The sequence below is a fragment of the Oncorhynchus clarkii genome, chromosome 3 (assembly GCF_045791955.1).
Source record: "Oncorhynchus clarkii lewisi isolate Uvic-CL-2024 chromosome 3, UVic_Ocla_1.0, whole genome shotgun sequence".
Taxonomy (NCBI): Eukaryota; Metazoa; Chordata; class Actinopteri; order Salmoniformes; family Salmonidae; genus Oncorhynchus; species Oncorhynchus clarkii.
Window position 1 is genome coordinate 5141519 of NC_092149.1, and position 21694 is coordinate 5163212.

General features: G+C 44.3%; 1 protein-coding gene across 1 annotated transcript in view; it reads right to left on the bottom strand.

Annotated features, from left to right (window-relative positions):
• LOC139405583 (CUB and sushi domain-containing protein 3-like) overlaps positions 1-21694 on the bottom strand; it is a 493337-nt gene that overhangs the window by 133806 nt on the left and 337837 nt on the right. The window contains exons 42-46 of the mRNA XM_071147995.1: positions 19277-19422; positions 15388-15468; positions 12849-12962; positions 8762-8950; positions 2107-2253 (exon numbers count right to left, since the gene is read on the bottom strand). Coding sequence (XP_071004096.1) covers positions 2107-2253; positions 8762-8950; positions 12849-12962; positions 15388-15468; positions 19277-19422 — 677 coding nt within the window. The remainder of the gene's footprint in view (positions 1-2106; positions 2254-8761; positions 8951-12848; positions 12963-15387; positions 15469-19276; positions 19423-21694) is intronic.

The following is a 21694-nucleotide window of genomic DNA, read 5'->3' on the forward strand; positions in this document are numbered from 1 at the left end:
TAAAGTGGCTAGTGTTTCAGTATTAAAGTGGCTAGTGTTTCAGTATTAAAGTGGCTAGTGTTTCAGTATTAAAGTGGCTAGTGTTTCAGTATTAAAGTGGCTAGTGTTTCAGTATTAAAGTGGCTAGTGTTTCAGTATTAAAGTGGCTAGGGTTTCAGTATTAAAGTGGCTAGTGTTTCATTATTAAAGTGGCTAGTGTTTCATTATTAAAGTGGCCAGTGTTTCATTATTAAAGTGGCAAGTGTTTCATTATTAAAGTGGCTAGTGATTTCATTATTTAAAGTGGCTAGTGTTTCAGTATTAAAGTGGCTAGGGTTTCAGTATTAAAGTGGCTAGTGTTTCAGTATTAAAGTGGCTAGTGTTTCAGTATTAAAGTGGCTAGGGTTTCAGTATTAAAGTGGCTAGTGTTTCATTATTAAAGTGGCTAGTGTTTCAGTATTAAAGTGGCTAGGGTTTCAGTATTAAAGTGGCTAGTGTTTCATTATTAAAGTGGCCAGTGTTTCATTATTAAAGTGGCAAGTGTTTCATTATTAAAGTGGCTAGTGATTTCATTATTTAAAGTGGCTAGTGTTTCAGTATTAAAGTGGCTAGGGTTTCAGTATTAAAGTGGCTAGTGTTTCATTATTAAAGTGGCTAGTGTTTCATTATTAAAGTGGCTAGTGTTTCAGTATTAAAGTGGCTAGTGTTTCAGTATTAAAGTGGCTAGTGTTTCAGTATTAAAGTGGCTAGTGTTTCAGTATTAAAGTGGCTAGTGTTTCATTATTAAAGTGGCTAGTGTTTCATTATTAAAGTGGCCAGTGTTTCATTATTAAAGTGGCAAGTGTTTCATTATTAAAGTGGCTAGTGATTTCATTATTTAAAGTGGCCAGTGATTTCATCACAACACAGTGATGATGCTGATGGCTAGACGAATTCCTGTTCTGTAAGGAATTAGTAGGGAATCCTACAGGCCGGTTTGTTTTCGGTATTGGGGCCCACGTATGGGCCTAGGGATGGACGGGGCCTAGGGATGGACGGGGCCTAGGGATGGACTGGGCCTAGGGATGGACAGGGCCTAGGGATGGACGGGGCCTAGGGATGGACGGGGATCAGGGATGGGCGGGGCCTAGGGATGGTTGGGGCCTAGGGATGGACGGGGCCCAGGGATGGACTGGGATCAGGGATGGATGGGGCCTAGGGATGGACGGGGCCTAGGGATGGACTGGGCCTAGGGATGGACTGGGATCAGGGATGGATGGGGCCTCGGGATGGACAGGGCCTAGGGATGGACGGGGCCTAGGGATGGTCAGGGCCTAGGGATGGACAGGGCCTAGGGATGGACTGGGATCAGGGATGGACGGGGCCTAGGGATGGACGGGGCCTAGGGATGGATGGGGCCTAGAGATGAACGGGGCCCAGGGATGGACGGGGCCTAGGGATGGACAGGGCCCAGGGATGGACTGGGATCAGGGATGGACGGGGCCTAGGGATGGACGGGGCCTAGGGATGGACGGGGCCCAGGGATAGACTGGGATCAGGGATGGACGGGACCTAGGGATGGACGGGGCCTAGGGATGGACGTGGCCTAGGGATGGATGGGGCCTAGGGATGGACGGGGCCTAGGGATGGACGGGGCCTAGGGATGGACGGGGCCTAGGGATGGACTGGGATCAGGGATGGACGGGGCCCAGGGATGGACTGGGAATATGTATATATTCTATTTACTTTGCCACCATGGCCTTTTTTTGCCTTTACCTCCCTTATCTCACCTCATTTGCTCACATCGTATATAGACTTGTTTATACTGTATTATTGACTGTATGTTTGTTTTACTCCATGTGTTACTCTGTGTTGTTGTATGTGTCGAACTGCTTTGCTTTATCTTGGCCAGGTCGCAATTGTAAATGAGAACTTGTTCTCAACTTGCCTACTTGGTTAAATAAAGGTGAAATAAATAAATAAATAAATAAAATCGTCCAGAACTGCCCAATGGCCAGTCTATTTCTGGTAGGGGCCCTGTACCATGACGTTAATGACTCCTATTGGTTGTGTAGTATAGCGGGGTGGATGAAGACGTGCTGGGTGAAGGAAAGTCATTATTAACAGGATACATACTTTGATACTCACCCACATATCTGACGTGGAAGCCCTTCCTGTTGGTGCCGTGGTCAGACGACCAGCGCAGAAGCAACTGATGACCAGAGGTCGTGAGGTTAAAGGGCGTGGTGATGTCACCGCTGAGGGATGCCAGGCTCTGGCTGTAGATGTTAGGACCTGTTAGGACAGAGACACGGAGAGATGTTAGGAATGGTTAGGACAGAGAGATGTTAGGACATGTTAGGACAGAGACCCAGAGAGATGTTAGGACATGTTAGGAGAGAGAGATGTTAGGACCTGTTAGGACAGAGACACAGAGAGATGTTAGGACCTGTTAGGACAGAGACACGGAGAGATGCTAGGACCTGTTAGGACAGAGACACAGAGAGACATTAGGACCTGTTAGGACAGAGACACGGAGAGATGTTAGGACCTGTTAGGACAGAGACACGGAGAGATGTTAGGACATGTTAGGACAGAGAGATGTTAGGACATGTTAAGACAGATACACAGAGATATGTTAGGACCTGTTAAGACAGAGACACAGAGAGATGTTAGGACCTGTTATGACAGAGACACAGAGAGATGTTAGGACCTGTTAGGACAGAGACACAGAGAGATGTTAGGACCTGTTAGGACCTGTTAGGACAGAGACACAGAGAGATGTTAGGACCTGTTAGGACAGAGACACAGATAGATATTAGGACCTGTTAGGACAGAGACAAAGAGACCTGTTAGGACAGAGACACAGAGATATGTTAGGACCTGTTAGGACAGAGACACAGAGAGATGTTAGGACCTGTTAGGACAGAGACACAGATAGATGTTAGGACATGTTGGGACAGAGACACAGAGAGATGTTAGGACCTGTTAGGACAGAAACACAGAGAGATGCTAGGACCTGTTGGGACCTGTTAGGACCTGTTAGGACAGAGACACAGAGAGATGTTAGGACCTGTTAGGACAGAGACACAGAGAGATGTTAGGACCTGTTAGGACAGAGACACAGAGTGACACAGACAAATGCAGAGGGAGGAGAATTGAGTGTATAAAATAATGGTGTTTCAGGTGAATGTTCTGTTAGGACAGAGACACAGAGAGATGTTAATGGTGTTTCAGGTGAATGTTCTGTTAGGACAGAGACACAGAGAGATGTTAATGGTGTTTCAGGTGAATGTTCTGTTAGGACAGAGACACAGAGAGATGTTAATGGTGTTTCGGGTGAATGTTCTGTTAGGACAGAGACACAGAGAGATGTTAGGACCTGTTAGGACAGAGACACAGAGAGATGTTAATGCTGTTTCAGGTGAATGTTCTGGCTCCACAAACACAGAAAAGCACACAATGTGACATCATCAGAGGTCAGATAGTTAATAGGTGGAACATTCCCTCCAAGTGTGTACTGTATAACATGTACTGTATAACATATACTATAATACATGTACTGTATAACATGTACTGTATAACATGTACTATATAACATGTACTGTATAACATATACTATAATACATGTACTGTATAACATTTACTATAATACATGTACTGTATAACATATACTGTATAACATGTACTGTATAACATGTACTGTAAAACATATACTATAATACATGTACTGTATAACATATACTATAATACATGTACTGTATAACATATACTATAATACATGTACTGTATAACATGTACTGTATAACATGTACTGTATAACATATACTATATTACATGTACTGTATAACATGTACTATAATACATGTACTGTATAACATATACTATAATACATGTACTGTATAACATGTACTGTATAACATGTACTGTATAACATGTACTGTATAACATATACTATAATACATGTACTGTATAACATGTACTGTATAACATGTACTGTATAACATGTACTGTATAACATATACTATAATACATGTACTGTATAACATATACTATAATACATGTACTGTATAACATATACTATAATACATGTACTGTATAACCTGTACTGTATAACATGTACTGTATAACATGTACTGTATAACATGTACTGTATAACATATACTATAATACATGTACTGTATAACATGTACTGTATAACATGTACTGTATAACATGTACTGTATAACATATACTATAATACATGTACTGTATAACATATACTATAATACATGTACTGTATAACATATACTATAATACATGTACTGTATAACATGTACTGTATAACATGTACTGTATAACATGTACTGTATAACATGTACTGTATAACATATACTATATTACATGTACTGTATAACATGTACTGTATAACATGTACTGTATAACATATACTATAATACATGTACTGTATAACATGTACTGTATAACATGTACTGTATAACATGTACTATAATACATGTACTGTATAACATATACTATAATACATGTACTGTATAACATATACTATAATACATGTACTGTATAACATATACTATAATACATGTACTGTATAACATGTACTGTATAACATGTCCTGTGTAGTGTATTACATGTACTGTATAACATGTCCTGTGTAGTGTATTACATGTACTGTATAACATGTACTGTGTAGTGTATTACATGTACTGTATAACATGTACTGTGTAGTGTATTAAATGTACTGTATAACATGTACTGTGTAGTGTATTACATGTACTGTATAACATGTACTGTGCAGTGTATTACATGTACTGTGTAACCACACTTGTTGGCTGGTTAGCTCCTCTGTGTAGTGTATTACATGTACTGTGTAACCACACTTGTTGGCTGGTTAGCTCCTCTGTGTAGTGCATTACATGTACTGTGTAGTGTATTACATGTACTGTATAACATGTACTGTGTAGTGTATTACATGTACTGTGTAGTCTATTACATGTACTGTGTAGTGTATTACATGTAATGTGTAACCACACTTGTTGGCTGGTTAGCTCCTCTATTGGAATTCAAAGCGTGATTCGTTGTATTGGTTCGACCTTGCAGTGCAGTTTATTCATCTTTAAGTAGTCAATTACACTAGCAAATAGCCATATTGCTTTGACTCAGACCTCAATAAAGTAGGGTTAACTCAATTTTACAATCTTCGTGAATAATGTTCCCTCTAAACGTCGCGCTTGCCCGGCGGTGCGCCCTCCTGCAGGACTGATGCGCAGAAGCAAAGCCAGTCGGCACAGAGATCCAACTTCGCTGAGTTCGCCCAACTAGTTTACACTATATATTGTAGATCAACGTTTTTTTATTTATTTTTTAGGAATCAGCATTATATCAGCCCATTTTCAATGTAACAAACCAAACCAAATCTAACTTTGCAAGATTGAGCCTGGGATTTAGTTGTAGGCAGAGCCAGAGAGCAACGGACTAGAAGTATATTGGGGAGAGGTCTTTCAATCACCGGGCGAGTGTCTGCTCTTTTCAGATCAGAGCGCAGAGCGGCGTCCTAACATGTCCTAACATGTCCTAACATCTCTCTATGTAGATAGTCTTTGTTATTTAGCGAGTTGTTAGCCCAGTTATAGAGAAGTATCGGTCAACAATGGGGAGTTACTGCTTCCTACAAGAACACAAAACGTGTCGGCTACATTACATGCTGTCGGTGAAAAGCCAGTCAGGTAAAAACAAAATTAAAGGGACTGTATTGTATTTTGAGACAGGCTTGAATGTGCAAATAAACCAATAGTCAGAGGGGTACAGTGTCTAATTCCTGTATGGTGATAATAATAATATATATATATATATTTTTTTTTAAGTGGTTTCTTGCATCATATAACACAATCCAATGCAATTTACATGCACCTATTTAGCCCATGGTCTTACAGACGAATACATAAAATCATGAATTAATGTCAAAGTCCTTCACAATGTAAAAACGTTTTTAGAAGTATCATACATTGTAGGCCGGCACTGAACACTGCATGTAGGTTACTGTGGGCTGGCACTGAACACTGCATGTAGGTTACTGTGGGCTGGCACTGAACACTGCATGTAGGTTACTGTGGGCTGGCACTGAACACTGCATGTAGGTTACTGTGGGCTGGCACTGAACACTGCATGTAGGTTACTGTGGGCTGGCACTGAACACTGCATGTAGGTTACTGTGGGCTGGTACTGAACACTGCATGTAGGTTACTGTGGGCTGGTACTGAACACTGCATGTAGGTTACTGTGGGCTGGCACTGAACACCGCAATGTAGGTTACTGTGGGCTGGCACTGAACACCGCAATGTAGGTTACTGTGGGCTGGCACTGAACACCGCAATGTAGGTTACTGTGGGCTGGCACTGAACACTGCATGTAGGTTACTGTAGGCTGGCACTGAACACTGCATGTAGGTTACTGTAGGCTGGCACTGAACACTGCATGTAGGTTACTGTAGGCTGGCACTGAACACTGCATGTAGGTTACTGTGGGCTGGCACTGAACACTGCATGTAGGTTACTGTGGGCTGGCACTGAACACTGCATGTAGGTTACTGTGGGCTGGCACTGAACACCGCAATGTAGGTTACTGTGGGCTGGCACTGAACACTGCAATGTAGGTTACTGTGGGCTGGCACTGAACACTGCATGTAGGTTACTGTGGGCTGGCACTGAACACTGCATGTAGGTTACTGTGGGCTGGCACTGAACACTGCATGTAGGTTACTGTGGGCTGGCACTGAACACTGCATGTAGGTTACTGTGGGCTGGAACTGAACACTGCATGTAGGTTACTGTGGGCTGGCACTGAACACTGCATGTAGGTTACTGTGGGCTGGCACTGAACACCGCAATGTAGGTTACTGTGGGCTGGCACTGAACACCGCAATGTAGGTTACTGTGGGCTGGCACTGAACACCGCAATGTAGGTTACTGTGGGCTGGCACTGAACACTGCATGTAGGTTACTGTAGGCTGGCACTGAACACTGCATGTAGGTTACTGTAGGCTGGCACTGAACACTGCATGTAGGTTACTGTAGGCTGGCACTGAACACTGCATGTAGGTTACTGTGGGCTGGCACTGAACACCGCATGTAGGTTACTGTGGGCTGGCACTGAACACTGCATGTAGGTTACTGTGGGCTGGCACTGAACACTGCATGTAGGTTACTGTGGGCTGGCACTGAACACCGCAATGTAGGTTACTGTGGGCTGGCACTGAACACTGCAATGTAGGTTACTGTGGGCTGGCACTGAACACTGCATGTAGGTTACTGTGGGCTGGCACTGAACACCGCATGTAGGTTACTGTGGGCTGGCACTGAACACCACATGTAGGTTACTGTGGGCTGGCACTGAACACTGCATGTAGGTTACTGTGGGCTGGCACTGAACACTGCATGTAGGTTACTGTGGGCTGGCACTGAACACTGCATGTAGGTTACTGTGGGCTGGTACTGAACACTGCATGTAGGTTACTGTGGGCTGGCACTGAACACCGCAATGTAGGTTACTGTGGGCTGGCACTGAACACCGCAATGTAGGTTACTGTGGGCTGGCACTGAACACCACAATGTAGGTTACTGTGGGCTGGCACTGAACACTGCATGTAGGTTACTGTAGGCTGGCACTGAACACTGCATGTAGGTTACTGTAGGCTGGCACTGAACACTGCATGTAGGTTACTGTAGGCTGGCACTGAACACTGCATGTAGGTTACTGTGGGCTGGCACTGAACACCGCATGTAGGTTACTGTGGGCTGGCACTGAACACTGCATGTAGGTTACTGTGGGCTGGCACTGAACACTGCATGTAGGTTACTGTGGGCTGGCACTGAACACCGCATGTAGGTTACTGTGGGCTGGCACTGAACACCGCATGTAGGTTACTGTGGGCTGGCACTGAACACTGCATGTAGGTTACTGTGGGCTGGCACTGAACACTGCATGTAGGTTACTGTGGGCTGGCACTGAACACCGCAATGTAGGTTACTGTGGGCTGGCACTGAACACCGCAATGTAGGTTACTGTGGGCTGGCACTGAACACTGCATGTAGGTTACTGTGGGCTGGCACTGAACACCGCATGTAGGTTACTGTGGGCTGGCACTGAACACCACATGTAGGTTACTGTGGGCTGGCACTGAACACTGCATGTAGGTTACTGTGGGCTGGCACTGAACACTGCATGTAGGTTACTGTGGGCTGGCACTGAACACTGCATGTAGGTTACTGTGGGCTGGCACTGAACACTGCATGTAGGTTACTGTGGGCTGGTACTGAACACTGCATGTAGGTTACTGTGGGCTATATTATAGATATCAAAAGCTATTTCCATGTGAAATTGTTGCACAACATTCTCACGACTTTCAAGTTTCCACTCACAATAAATGTATTATTATTATCATTAGTTATTATTGTATATTTTGTCGGGTAAACACTCCAAACAACCTATCAGAAGCGTCCGTATGGTCCTAAAGCAAACTGATGCCTTGTTTTGTTTCAATGATAAAACTGGAAGGGACAAATTTCTGTCATAGTTTACTTAGGTAAAGTAATGGTGGTAAGAAGGGTGCTTGGAAGGGTGCTTGGAAGGGTGCTTGGAGTAAGGTCTGAGTTTAAAAAAGTACAATTAATGGCTGAGGGATTCATTATCTAAAGCTTTCACATGACAGATCAAATCTGTGGTCATTTTTGCAAATTATCCTGCGATGAGAGATGTGAAGAGAGAGGATTAACTGCGATACTCAAAGTGACGTTGATAAATGTCCCACCGTCAAATATCTCCAGGATGTCAAACTCCTTCTCTGTCTGGAAGAGCTGGAAGTGGAGGGTGACGTTGTAGCCCTTCTCTACGTTGATGAGCCAGGAACACGTCTGGAGGTTGTGGTAGCTGTCTGGGTAGCCGGGACTCAGGATCACCCCCGTGGAGTCGAAGCGGACCTCGTTAGCAGGACATTGTACTGTGGGTGGAAAGAGGACAGAGAGTGACAGAGTGATGTGAGAGGACAGAGTGATATTAGAGGACAGAGTGATGTTAGAGGACAGAGTGATGTTAGAGGACAGAGTGATGTTAGAGGACAGAGAGGACAGAGTGATGTTAGAGGACATAGTGATGTTAGAGAACAGAGTGATGTTAGAGGACAGAGTGATGTTAGAGGACAGAGTGATGTTAGAGGACAGAGTGATGTTAGAGAACAGAGAGGACAGAGTGATGTTAGAGGACAGAGTGATGTTAGAGGACAGAGTGATGTTAGAGGTCAGAGAGGACAGAGTGATGTTAGAGGACAGAGTGATGTTAGAGGACAGAGTGATGTTAGAGGACAGAGTGATGTTAGAGGACAGAGTGATGTTAGAGGTCAGAGAGGACAGAGTGATGTTAGAGGACAGAGTGATGTTAGAGGTCAGAGAGGACAGAGTGATGTTAGAGGACAGAGTGATGTTAGAGGACAGAGAGGACAGAGTGATGTTAGAGGACAGAGTGATGTTAGAGGTCAGAGAGGACAGAGTGATGTGAGCCCTGGGGCTGTGACTGTGACTGTGACTGGGGCTGGGGCTGTCACTGGGGCTGTGACTGGGACTGGGGCTGTGACTGTGGCTGGGGTTGTGGCTGGGGCTGGGGCTGTGGCTGGGGCTGTGACTGTGGGTGTGGGTGTGACTGTGGGTGTAACTGGGGCTGTGACTGTGGCTGTGACTGTGGCTGGGGCTGTGACTGGGGCTGTGACTGTGACTGTGGCTGTGACTGTGACTGTGGGTGTGGGTGTGGGTGTGGGTGTGACAGAGCCTCAGGGTACAGAGTACTGGTTCACTGTGTTAAAGCTTTGTCCCTTGGTAGCACTACAAAATAAAAGCTGTTTATACAGGGCCTTGCGAAAGTATTCGGCCCCCTTGAACTTTGCGACCTTTTGCCACATTTCAGGCTTCAAACATAAAGATATAAAACTGTATTTTTTGTGAATCATGAATCAATCATGAAGTGGAACGACATTTATTGGATATTTCAAACTGTTTTAACAAATCAAAAACTGAAAAATTGGGCGTGCAAAATCATGGCCCTTAAGTTAATACTTTGTAGCGCCACCTTTTGCTGCGATTACAGCTGTAAGTCGCTTGGGGTATGTCTCTCAGTTTTGCACATCAAGAGACTGACATTCTTTCCCATTCCTCCTTGCAAAACAGCTCGAGCTCAGTGAGGTTGGATGGAGAGCATTTGTGAACAGCAGTTTTCAGTTCTTTCCACAGATTCTCGATTGGATTCAGGTCTGGACTTTGACTTGGCCATTCTAACACCTGGATATGTTTATTTTTGAACCATTCCATTGTAGATTTTGCTTTATGTTTTGGATCATTGTCTTGTTGGAAGACAAATCTCCGTCCCAGTCTCAGGTCTTTTGCAGACTCCATCAGGTTTTCTTCCAGAATGGTCCTGTATTTGGCTCCATCCATCTTCCCATCAATTTTAACCATCTTCCCTGTCCCTGCTGAAGAAAAGCAGGCCCAAACCATGATGCTGCCACCACCATGTTTGACAGTGGGGATGGTGTGTTCAGCTGTGTTGCTTTTACGCCAAACATAACGTTTTGCATTGTTGCCAAAAAGTTCAATTTTGGTTTCATCTGACCAGAGCACCTTCTTCCACATGTTTGGTGTGTCTCCCAGGTGGCTTGTGGCAAACTTTAAACAACACTTTTTATGGATATCTTTAAGAAATGGCTTTCTTCTTGCCACTCTTCCATAAAGGCCAGATTTGTGCAATATACGACTGATTGTTGTCCTATGGACAGAGTCTCCCACCTCAGCTGTAGATCTCTGCAGTTCATCCAGAGTGATCATGGGCCTCTTGGCTGCATCTCTGATCAGTCTTCTCCTTGTATGAGATGAAAGTTTAGAGGGACGGGCAGGTCTTGGTAGATTTGCAGTGGTCTGATACTCCTTCCATTTCAATATTATCGCTTGCACAGTGCTCCTTGGGATGTTTAAAGCTTGGGAAATCTTTTTGTATCCAAATCTGGCTTTAAACTTCTTCACAACAGTATCTCGGACCTGCCTGGTGTGTTCCTTGTTCTTCATGATGCTCTCTGCGCTTTTAACGGACCTCTGAGACTATCACAGTGCAGGTGCATTTATACGAAGACTTGATTACACACAGGTGGATTGTATTTATCATCATTAGTCATTTAGGTCAACATTGGATCATTCAGAGATCCTCACTGAACTTCTGGAGAGAGTTTGCTGCACTGAAAGTAAAGGGGCTGAATAATTTTGCACGCCCAATTTTTCAGTTTTTGATTTGTTAAAAAAGTTTGAAATATCCAATAAATGTCGTTCCACTTCATGATTGTGTCCCACTTGTTGTTGATTCTTCACAAAAAAATACAGTTTTATATCTTTATGTTTGAAGCCTGAAATGTGGCAAAAGGTCGCAAAGTTCAAGGGGGCCGAATACTTTCGCAAGGCACTGTATATCATCTCCTTTCAGTACTGGAGACAGATACCTTCTGATGGTTACTGTTTATATCATCTCCTTTCTCAGTACTGGAGACAGATACCTTCTGATGGTTACTGTTTATATCATCTCCTTTCTCAGTACTGGAGACAGATACCTTCTGATGGTTACTGTTTATATCATCTCCTTTCTCAGTACTGGAGACAGATACCTTCTGATGGTTACTGTTTATATCATCTCCTTTCTCAGTACAGGAGACAGATACCTTCTGATGGTAAAATGATGGTGACTATATACATCAGCACCTTTCTCAGTACTGAAGAGTGGCATGTATGATTTAACGACAACACTCTCGAACCATATTGTTATTCTGACAACTAGCTTTCTTTCTTCAGGCCTTTTTTTTTAAAGAGGTAAGGTAATAGAACAGAAAGGTTAACGTGGCCAACAAAATGTGAAATGTTCAGGCAACAAAAAAATGAGCAGGAAAACATTTGAAGCTGATATCAACGAACAGAATGTAAAAAAAACGACAGGTTTAAAAAAAAAAACAAAGATAGATTACGTCGACAGAGAGCTCAATATTTTCCCCGACTCTATACAGGAACGTGTACAGCGGACATCAACAAACAGAAGAATGAAATTAAATAAAAGGTCAAACCTATTTCCGTAATGTGAACTCTCTGTGCTTTATAGCCCAGGACAATGTGTCACTACGGCACCGTATTCCCTATACTGTGCATTACTTTTTACAGCAGAGACAAACGGTTGGTTATAAGAGGAATGTTGGAATTCTGAGTTTCAACTGTTCTGCCTGTGATTATTATTATCTGACCCTGCTGGTCATTTATGAACAGTTGAACATCTTGGCCATGTTCTGTTATAATCTCCACCCGGCACAGCCAGAAGAGGACTGGCCACCCCACATAGCCTGGTTACTCTCTAGGTTTATAATCTCCACCCGGCACAGCCAGAAGAGGACTGGTCCACCCCTCATAGCCTGGTTCCTCTCTAGGTTTATAATCTCCACCCGGCACAGCCAGAAGAGGACTGGTCCACCCCTCATAGCCTGGTTCCTCTCTAGGTTTATAATCTCCACCCGGCACAGCCAGAAGAGGACTGGCCAGCCCTCAGAGCCTGGTTCCTCTCTAGGTTTCTTCCTAGGTTCTGGCCTTTCTAGGGAGTTTTTCCTAGCCACCGTGCTTCTACACCTGCATTGCTTGCTGTTTGGGGGGTTTTAGGCTGGGTTTCTGTACAGCACTTTGAGATATCAGCTGATGTACGAAGGGCTATATAAATAAATTTGATTTGATTTGAGTGATGCTTTCAGTTTAGAAGCTCTCGAGATCTATGACCCCTGGTCAAAAGCAGTGTACTACATAGGGGACGCCATTACAGATGCAGCCGATGCTAACCTTGGCAGAGAGGTGGAGGGCCGTCCATCTGGAGCCTCTCCCCCAGCCTGCACGTCAGGATCTCCGAGCCCAACAGGGTGAACCCTGGCAGGCACTGGTACCGGATAATGTCCCCTGGAGGAACCACACACACACACAGACAGACACACACACACACACACACACACACACACACACACACACACACACAGTCTTTCAGATAGGAGGCATAGACATCACTAAACACCACCAGGCCTGGCTTGATATAATCAGATGCCAGGTCAGCTCAGACAAGCACAGCTAAAATATTTTAAATAAATCAAATACTATTTGAACCCAAGTCTGACGACAATACTGTAGCCGTCAAGACATTATCAAGATGGACATTCTGATGAAGAGCTGGGGTTCCTTTGATACAACCATATTGTCGTATCTTGGAAGGAAACAGGGCCTTGCAAATGTATTCAGAGAGCGTGGATTTCTTCCCATTTTATTGTGTTACAAAGTGGGATTAGCATTGATTTATTTGGCGTTTTTTGGAGATTTGTTTTTCATTTAACCTAGAGTGAGCGAGAAAAAGGCAGTTCTTGAACATGGGGTGAGACATTCTCACAAATTTGTAAATAAAGCCAGTTTGTTATTTAGAATACATTATTTGGGGCGGCAGGGTAGCCTAGTGGTTAGAGCATTGGACTAGTAACCGGAAGGTTGCAAGTTCAAATCCCTGAGCTGACAAGGTAAAAATCTGTCGTTCTGCCCCTGAACAGGCAGTTAACCCACTGTTCCTAGACCGTCATTGAAAATAAGAATTTGTTCTTAACTGACTTGCCTGGTTAAATAAAGGAAGGAAATAATTAAATAAACATTTCTGGAGAAACCTAACTTGATTATTTATCAGACTTGCTGAAATTCAGTGAACAGATGTATCTTAATAATGTCATGGAATATAATTCAATATTTTAGTTTCTCCATGCTTGTCTCAGAGCAGCGCAAAACAGTGATGAAATAGATGTTCACGGCAATTTCACGATTGTTGAAATGGACGGACCAAGGCGCAGCATGATTTGAGTTCCACATATTTATTTAAAGTGAAACTTTTCAACAAAACATTTGTTTTTGTTTTTTTAAAGCAATGAATCCATGACTACGTGGTGCAACAAACACAATATCCCACAAAGCTGTGAGAAAGGGCTTCCTAAATATGATCCCCAATTAGAGGCAACGATTACCAGCTGCCTCTACTTGGGAAACATACAACTCACCAACTTAGAAATAGAATGACTAGAACACCCACCCCTAGTCACGCTCTGACCTAAACACCATAGAGAACCAAGGGCTCGGAGCGTGACAATAATGATATTCTGGAGATTATTTTGTTTAATAAAAAATAAACGACAGTGAGCGATTGTAATCTGAATTAAAGGCCCAAATAATATTTATAAAAATACAGCCCTACTAAAAGCCATGATGGCGCTGTACAACGTGACCGTGTGTATTTGAAAGAGTATTTTCCCAGTAAACAAAAAGTTGTTTACCTTCATTAGACAATTTTGTTTCAGTATTTCTATAAACCAGTAATATTTATTCCCATAGTAATTCATTATGGATCTATAACTAAATAAACATTTTGAAAGAGTTATTTTTATCAATATTTTATTAACGAAAGCGTAAAGATGCCATTATTAGTTAAATTGTTTTAGTTTGAAGGTGCAGACTGGCACTAAGAACAACGGGAATGTTTCCTTAGCCTGCGCCGTTATTAGTGAAATGCCTCTTAAATATTTTGATTTTGTTTTCAAATAACGTAAAATGAGCGAGAAAAAAACCCAGTCTTGAACATGGGGTGAGACATTGTTACTAATTTGTCATTTAGAATTATTTATGTTTTTAGAGGGAGAGAAACCAAAAACCTACAGTCATCTCATGGGTCTCCCCAGTCGAGGGCGGCACGGGTATTAAACCAGCATCTGTAGCAACACAGCTTGCACTGCGCCACTTTGATATAAATAAATGAATGAATACAGAGAAATAACCAGCCAACTCACCAACCAAACAACTCACCAACCAAACAACTCACCAACCAAACAACTCACCAACCAAACAACTCACCAACCAAACAACTCACCAAACAAACAACTCACCAACCAGCCAACTCACCAACCAAACAACTCACCAACCAAACAACTCACCAACCAGCCAACTCACCAACCAAACAACCCACCAACCAAACAACTCACCAACCAAACAACTCACTACCCAAACAACTCACCAACCAAACAACTCACCAACCAAACAACTCACTACCCAAACAACTCACCAACCAAACAACTCACCAACCAAACAACTCACCAACCAAACAACTCACCAACCAAACAACTCACCAACCAAACAACCCACCAACCAAACAACCCACCAATCAAACAACCCACCAACCAAACAACTCACCAACCAAACAACCCACCAACCAAACAACTCACCAACCAAACAACCCACCAACCAAACAACCCACCAACCAAACAACTCACCAACCAAACAAACACATGTATAAAAGGTGACAGACCTATTTCAAACTCGTCATGTTCTGTGAGGACTTCTGCGTTGGCAACAGCTGGAGGAGACTGACACACTCTCAGTTGGTATGCTGTGAAGGGGGATAAACAACAACAATAAACAACAACAATAAAGAACAACAACAATAGAAGGTAAACATTAACTTACGTATCAACACAAGAGTTCGGCTCTTGATATGCATCCTGTCAGCTCATCAAACTGTCATCACCCCTCCTTCATCCTGTCAGCTCATCAAACTGTCATCACCCCTCCTTCATACTGTCAGCTCATCAAATTGTCATGACACCCCCTTCATCCTGTCAGCTCATCAAACTGTCATCACACGTCCTTCATCCTGTCAGCTCATCACACCTCCATCATCCTGTCTGCTCATCAAACTGTCATCACACCTCCATCATCCTGTCAGCTCATCAAACTGTCATCACACCCCCTTCATCCTGTCAGCTCATCACACCTCCTTCATCCTGTCAGCTCATCAAACTGTCATCACACCTCCTTCATCCTGTTAGCTCATCAAACTGTCATCACCCCTCCTTCATCCTGTCAGCTCATCACACCTCCTTCATCCTGTCAGCTCATCAAACTGTCATCACACCTCCTTCATCCTGTCAGCTCATTAAACTGTCATCACACCTCCTTCATCCTGTCAGCTCATCAAACTGTCATCACACCTCCTTCATCATCCTGTCAGCTCATCAAACTGTTATCACACCTCCTTCATCCTGTCAGCTCATCACACCTCCTTCATCCTGTCAGCTCATCAAACTGTCATCACACCACCTTCATCCTGTCAGCTCATCAAACTGTCATCACACCTCCTTCATCCTGTCAGCTCATCACACCTCCTTCATCCGGTCAGCTCATCAAACTGTCATCACACCTTCTTCATCCTGTCAGCTCATCAAACTGTCATCACACCTCCTTCATCCTGTCAGCTCATCAAACTGTCATCACACCTCCTTCATCCTGTCAGCTCATCAAACTGTCATCACACCTCTTTCATCCTGTCAGCTCATCACACCTCCTTCATCCTGTCAGCTCATCACACCTCCTTCATCCTGTCAGCTCATCAAACTGTCATCACACCTCCTTCATCCTGTCAGCTCATCAAACTGTCATCACACCTCCTTCATCCTGTCAGCTCATCACACCTCCTTCATCCTGTCAGCTCATCACACCTCCTTCATCCTGTCTGCTCATCAAACTGTCATCACACCTCCTTCATCCTGTCAGCTCATCACACCTCCTTCATCCTGTCAGCTCATCAAACTGTCATCACACCTCCTTCATTCTGTCAGCTCATCACACCTCCTTCATCCTGTCAGCTCATCAAACTGTCATCACACCTCCTTCATCCTGTCAGCTCATCAAACTGTCATCACACCTCCTTCATCCTGTCAGCTCATCACCCCTCCTTCATCCTGTCTGCACATCAAACTGTCATCACACCTCCTTCATCCTGTCAGCTCATCAAACTGTCATCACCCCTCCTTCATCCTGTCAGCTCATCAAACTGTCATCACCCCTCCTTCATCCTGTCAGCTCATCAAACTGTCATCACACCTCCTTCATCCTGTCAGCTCATCAAACTGTCATCACACCCCCTTCATCCTGTCATCTCATCACACCTCCTTCATCGTGTCAGCTCATCAAACTGTCATCACACCCCCTTCATCCTGTCAGCTCATCACACCTCCTTCATCCTGTCAGCTCATCAAACTGTCATCACACCTCCTTCATCCTGTCAGCTCATCAAACTGTCATCACCCCTCCTTCATCCTGTCAGCTCATCACACCTCCTTCATCCTGTCAGCTCATCAAACTGTCATCACCCCTCCTTCATCCTGTCAACTCATCACACTTCTAAGCCTGTAAATCCATAGAATGTCCAGCTATCATGATTATGAACCTCAACCACGATCATAAAAAAAGGCATGATAATTCAAACTGTGGTAAGATGACTGTTGATATCCAGGTTTTTATCAGTATAAATCGTGACAATAAGAACAACAAGGCGCTAGGGAGCAGAATGGACTAAAATACAACCAGCTAATAAAGGTGGTGACAACAGCATAGTAATCAATACGTCAGCCTCATCCGGACCCATGTGCTCCTACAGTATTTATTTAACTAGTCAGTTATAAGAACTAAGTCTTATATACAATGACGGCCAAACCCAGACGACGACGGGCCAATTGTGCACCGTCCTACGGGACTCCCGATCACGGCCGGATGTGATGCAGCCTGGATTCGAACCAGGGACTGTAGTGACGCCTCTAGCACTGTGATGCAGTGCCTTAGACCGCTGTGATGCAGCCTGGAATCAAACCACGGTCTGTAGTGACGCCTCTAGCACTGAGATGCAGTGCCTTAGACCGCTGTGATGCAGCCTGGAATCGAACCACGGTCTGTAGTGACGCCTCTAACACTGAGATGCAGCGCCTTAGACCGCTGTGATACAGCCTGGAATTGAACCACGGTCTGTAGTAACGCCTCTAGCACTGAGATGCAGTGCCTTAGACCGCTGTGATGCAGCCTGGAATCAAACCACGGTCTGTAGTGACGCCTCTAGCACTGAGATGCAGTGCCTTAGACCGCTGTGATACAGCCTGGAATCAAACCATGGTCTGAAGTGACGCCTCTAGCACTGAGATGCAGTGCCTTAGACCGCTGTCATACAGCCTGGAATCGAACCACAGTCTGTAGTGACGCCTCTAGTACTGCCTCAGACCGCTGCCTCAGACCGCTGCCTCAGACCGCTGCCTCAGATCACTGCGTCAATCGGGGAGCCCGAGGTTTTCATTGACTTAATTCAGCTTCCCCTCTATTCCTTTCAACCACTCTCCTCCTTACCTCCTTCTCAAAACGCAGAGAAGAAGATCTAAGGGGAGGGACCTTCCATTATGGTTGAGAAGGAGGCAAGGAGAGGAATCAAGGAAAGACTAATTGAGATAGTCTTAGATCCCTCTGGGCTGTTCATCAAGACTGTAAATTCATAATGACTATAAATTCATAAAGACTAAGTTCATAAAGACTAAGTTCACAAAGACTAAGTTCATAAAGACTAAGTTCATAAAGACTAAGTTCATAAAGACTAAGTTCATAAAGACTAAGTTCATTAATGCAGTAAGTTCATAAAGACTAAGTTCATTAATGCAGTAAGTTCATAAACACTGTAGGTTCATAAAGACTAAGTTCATAAAGACTAAGTTCATAAACACTGTAGGTTCATAAAGACTAAGTTCATAAAGACTAAGTTCATAAAGACTAAGTTCATAAAGACTAAGTTCATTAATGCAGTAAGTTCATAAAGACTAAGTTCATAAACACTGTAGGTTCATAAAGACTAAGTTCATAAAGACTAAGTTCACAAAGACTAAGTTCATAAAGACTAAGTTCATAAACACTGTAGGTTCATAAAGACTAAGTTCATAAAGACTAAGTTCATAAAGACTAAGTTCATAAACACAGTAAGTTCATAAAGACTGAGTTCATAAAGACTAAGTTCATTAATGCAGTAAGTTCATAAACACTAAGTTCATAAACACTAAGTTCATAATGACTATAAATTCGTAAAGGCAGTAAGTTCATGAATGCTGTAAGTTCATTATTTTACCAATGTCCAGTCTAGGGTTCTATTTAATATACTGGTTCATTTGAATCAAAATCATTACAGCTGAAGCAGTCTCTTTAACAGGGAACACTCACCATGGTAACTAATGGTAACTAAGTAGAAACTTTAAAAGGGCACTACTCACCATGGTAACTAAGTAGAAACTGTAAAAGGGCACTACTCACCATGGTAACTAAGTAGAAACTGTAAAAGGGCACTACTCACCATGGTAACTAAGTAGACACTTTAAAAGGGCACTACTCACCATGGTAACTAAGTACAAAGAACCCGCTAGTGCTGAAATCACTGTGGAACTTGATGAGGACATGATTGGCTGTGGTATAGACCTCTTTCTGGGGCGTGTTCCCACTGAACTGACCAATCTGAGGAGATCCTTGGTCAGGTCCGTCCCTGTAAGGAGAGACGATAACCAATCAGCGGTGAGTTAGTTTCCCCAAAGCTTTGTAGTTAATTAGTCTAGACAGCCTGGTCGAACAGCAGAGAGAAAGAGAGAGTCATTAGTCTGGACAGCCTGGTCCCACAGCAGAGAGAGAGAGAGTCATTAGTCTGGACAGCCTGGTCCCACAGCAGAGAGAGAGAGAGTAATTAGTCTGGACAGCCTGGTCCCACAGCAGAGAGAGAGAGAGTCATTATTCTGAACAGCCTGGTCCCACAGCAGAGAGAGAGAGAGTCATTAGTCTGGACAGCCTGGTCCCACAGCAGAGAGAGAGAGAGAGAGAGAGAGAGTCATTAGTCTGGACAGCCTGGTCCCACAGCAGAGAGAGAGAGAGCCATTAGTCTGGACAGCCTGGTCCAACAGCAGAGAGAGAGAGAGTCATTAGTCTGAACAGCCTGGTCCCACAGCAGAGAGAGAGTGAGAGAGTCATTAGTCTGGACAGCCTGGTCCCACAGCAGAGAGAGAGAGAGTCATTAGTCTGGACAGCCTGGTCCCACAGCAGAGAGAGAGAGTCATTAGTCTGAACAGCCTGGTCCCACAGCAGAGAGAGAGAGAGAGTCATTAGTCTGGACAGCCTGGTCCCACAGCAGAGAGAGAGAGAGTCATTAGTCTGGACAGCCTGGTCCCACAGCAGAGAGAGAGAGTCATTAGTCTGGACAGCCTGGTCCCACAGCAGAGAGAGAGAGAGTCATTAGTCTGGACAGCCTGGTCCCACAGCAGAGAGAGAGAGTCATTAGTCTGAACAGCCTGGTCCAACAGCAGAGAGAGAGAGTAATTAGTCTGGACAGCCTGGTCCCACAGCAGAGAGAGAGAGACAGTCATTAGTCTGGACAGCCTGGTCCCACAGCAGAGAGAGAGAGAGTCATTAGTCTGAACAGCCTGGTCCCACAGCAGAGAGAGAGAGAGGCATTAGTCTGGACAGCCTGATCCCACAGCAGAGAGAGAGAGTCATTAGTCTGGACAGCCTGGTCCCACAGCAGAGAGAGAGAGTCATTAGTCTGGACAGCCTGGTCCCACAGCAGAGAGAGAGAGTCATTAGTCTGGACAGCCTGATCCCACAGCAGAGAGAGAGAGTCATTATATAAATTGTTTGACTGTAAATCTTCTGAGGGTGAAGTATACACAATTTTCCACATTAGGGCCCTTTGATGTTGTGAGAGTGGTCTAGGTCTGTGGCCCTGTAGCGATGAGCAATAACCAGGGGAGAGTGTGAGTTACGCCTGTATCCCAAACAACCAGGGGAGAGTGTGAGTTACGCCTGTATCCCAAACAACCAAGGGAGAGTGTGAGTTAGGCCTGTATCCCAAACAACCAGGGGAGAGTGTGAGTTAGGCCTGTATCCCAAACAACCAGGGGAGAGTGTGAGTTAGGCATGTATCCCAAACAACCAGGGGAGAGTGTGAGTTAGGCATGTATCCCAAACAACCAGGGGAGAGTGTGAGTTAGGCCTGTATCCCAAACAACCAGGGGAGAGTGTGAGTTAGGCATGTATCCCAAACAACCAGGGGAGAGTGTGAGTTATTTGTCTCCCAAACAACCAGGGGAGAGTGTGAGTTATGCCTGTATCCCAAACAACCAAGGGAGAGTGTGAGTTACGCCTGTATCCCAAACAACCAGGGGAGAGTGTGAGTTACGCCTGTATCCCAAACAACCAGGGGAGAGTGTGAGTTAGGCATGTATCCCAAACAACCAGGGGAGAGTGAGAGTTAGGCCTGTATCCCAAACAACCAGGGGAGAGTGTGAGTTACGCCTGTATCCCAAACAACCAGGGGAGAGTGAGAGTTAGGCCTGTATCCCAAACAACCAGGGGAGAGTGTGAGTTAGGCATGTATCCCAAACAACCAGGGGAGAGTGAGAGTTAGGCCTGTATCCCAAACAACCAGGGGAGAGTGTGAGTTAGGCCTGTATCCCAAACAACCAGGGGAGAGTGAGAGTTAGGCCTGTATCCCAAACAACCAGGGGAGAGTGAGAGTTAGGCCTGTATCCCAAACAACCAGGGGAGAGTGTGAGTTAGGCATGTATCCCAAACAACCAAGGGAGAGTGTGAGTTACGCCTGTATCCCAAACAACCAGGGGAGAGTGAGAGTTAGGCCTGTATCCCAAACAACCAGGGGAGAGTGTGAGTTAGGCCTGTATCCCAAACAACCAGGGGAGAGTGAGAGTTAGGCCTGTATCCCAAACAACCAGGGGAGAGTATGAGTTACGCCTGTATCCCAAACAACCAAG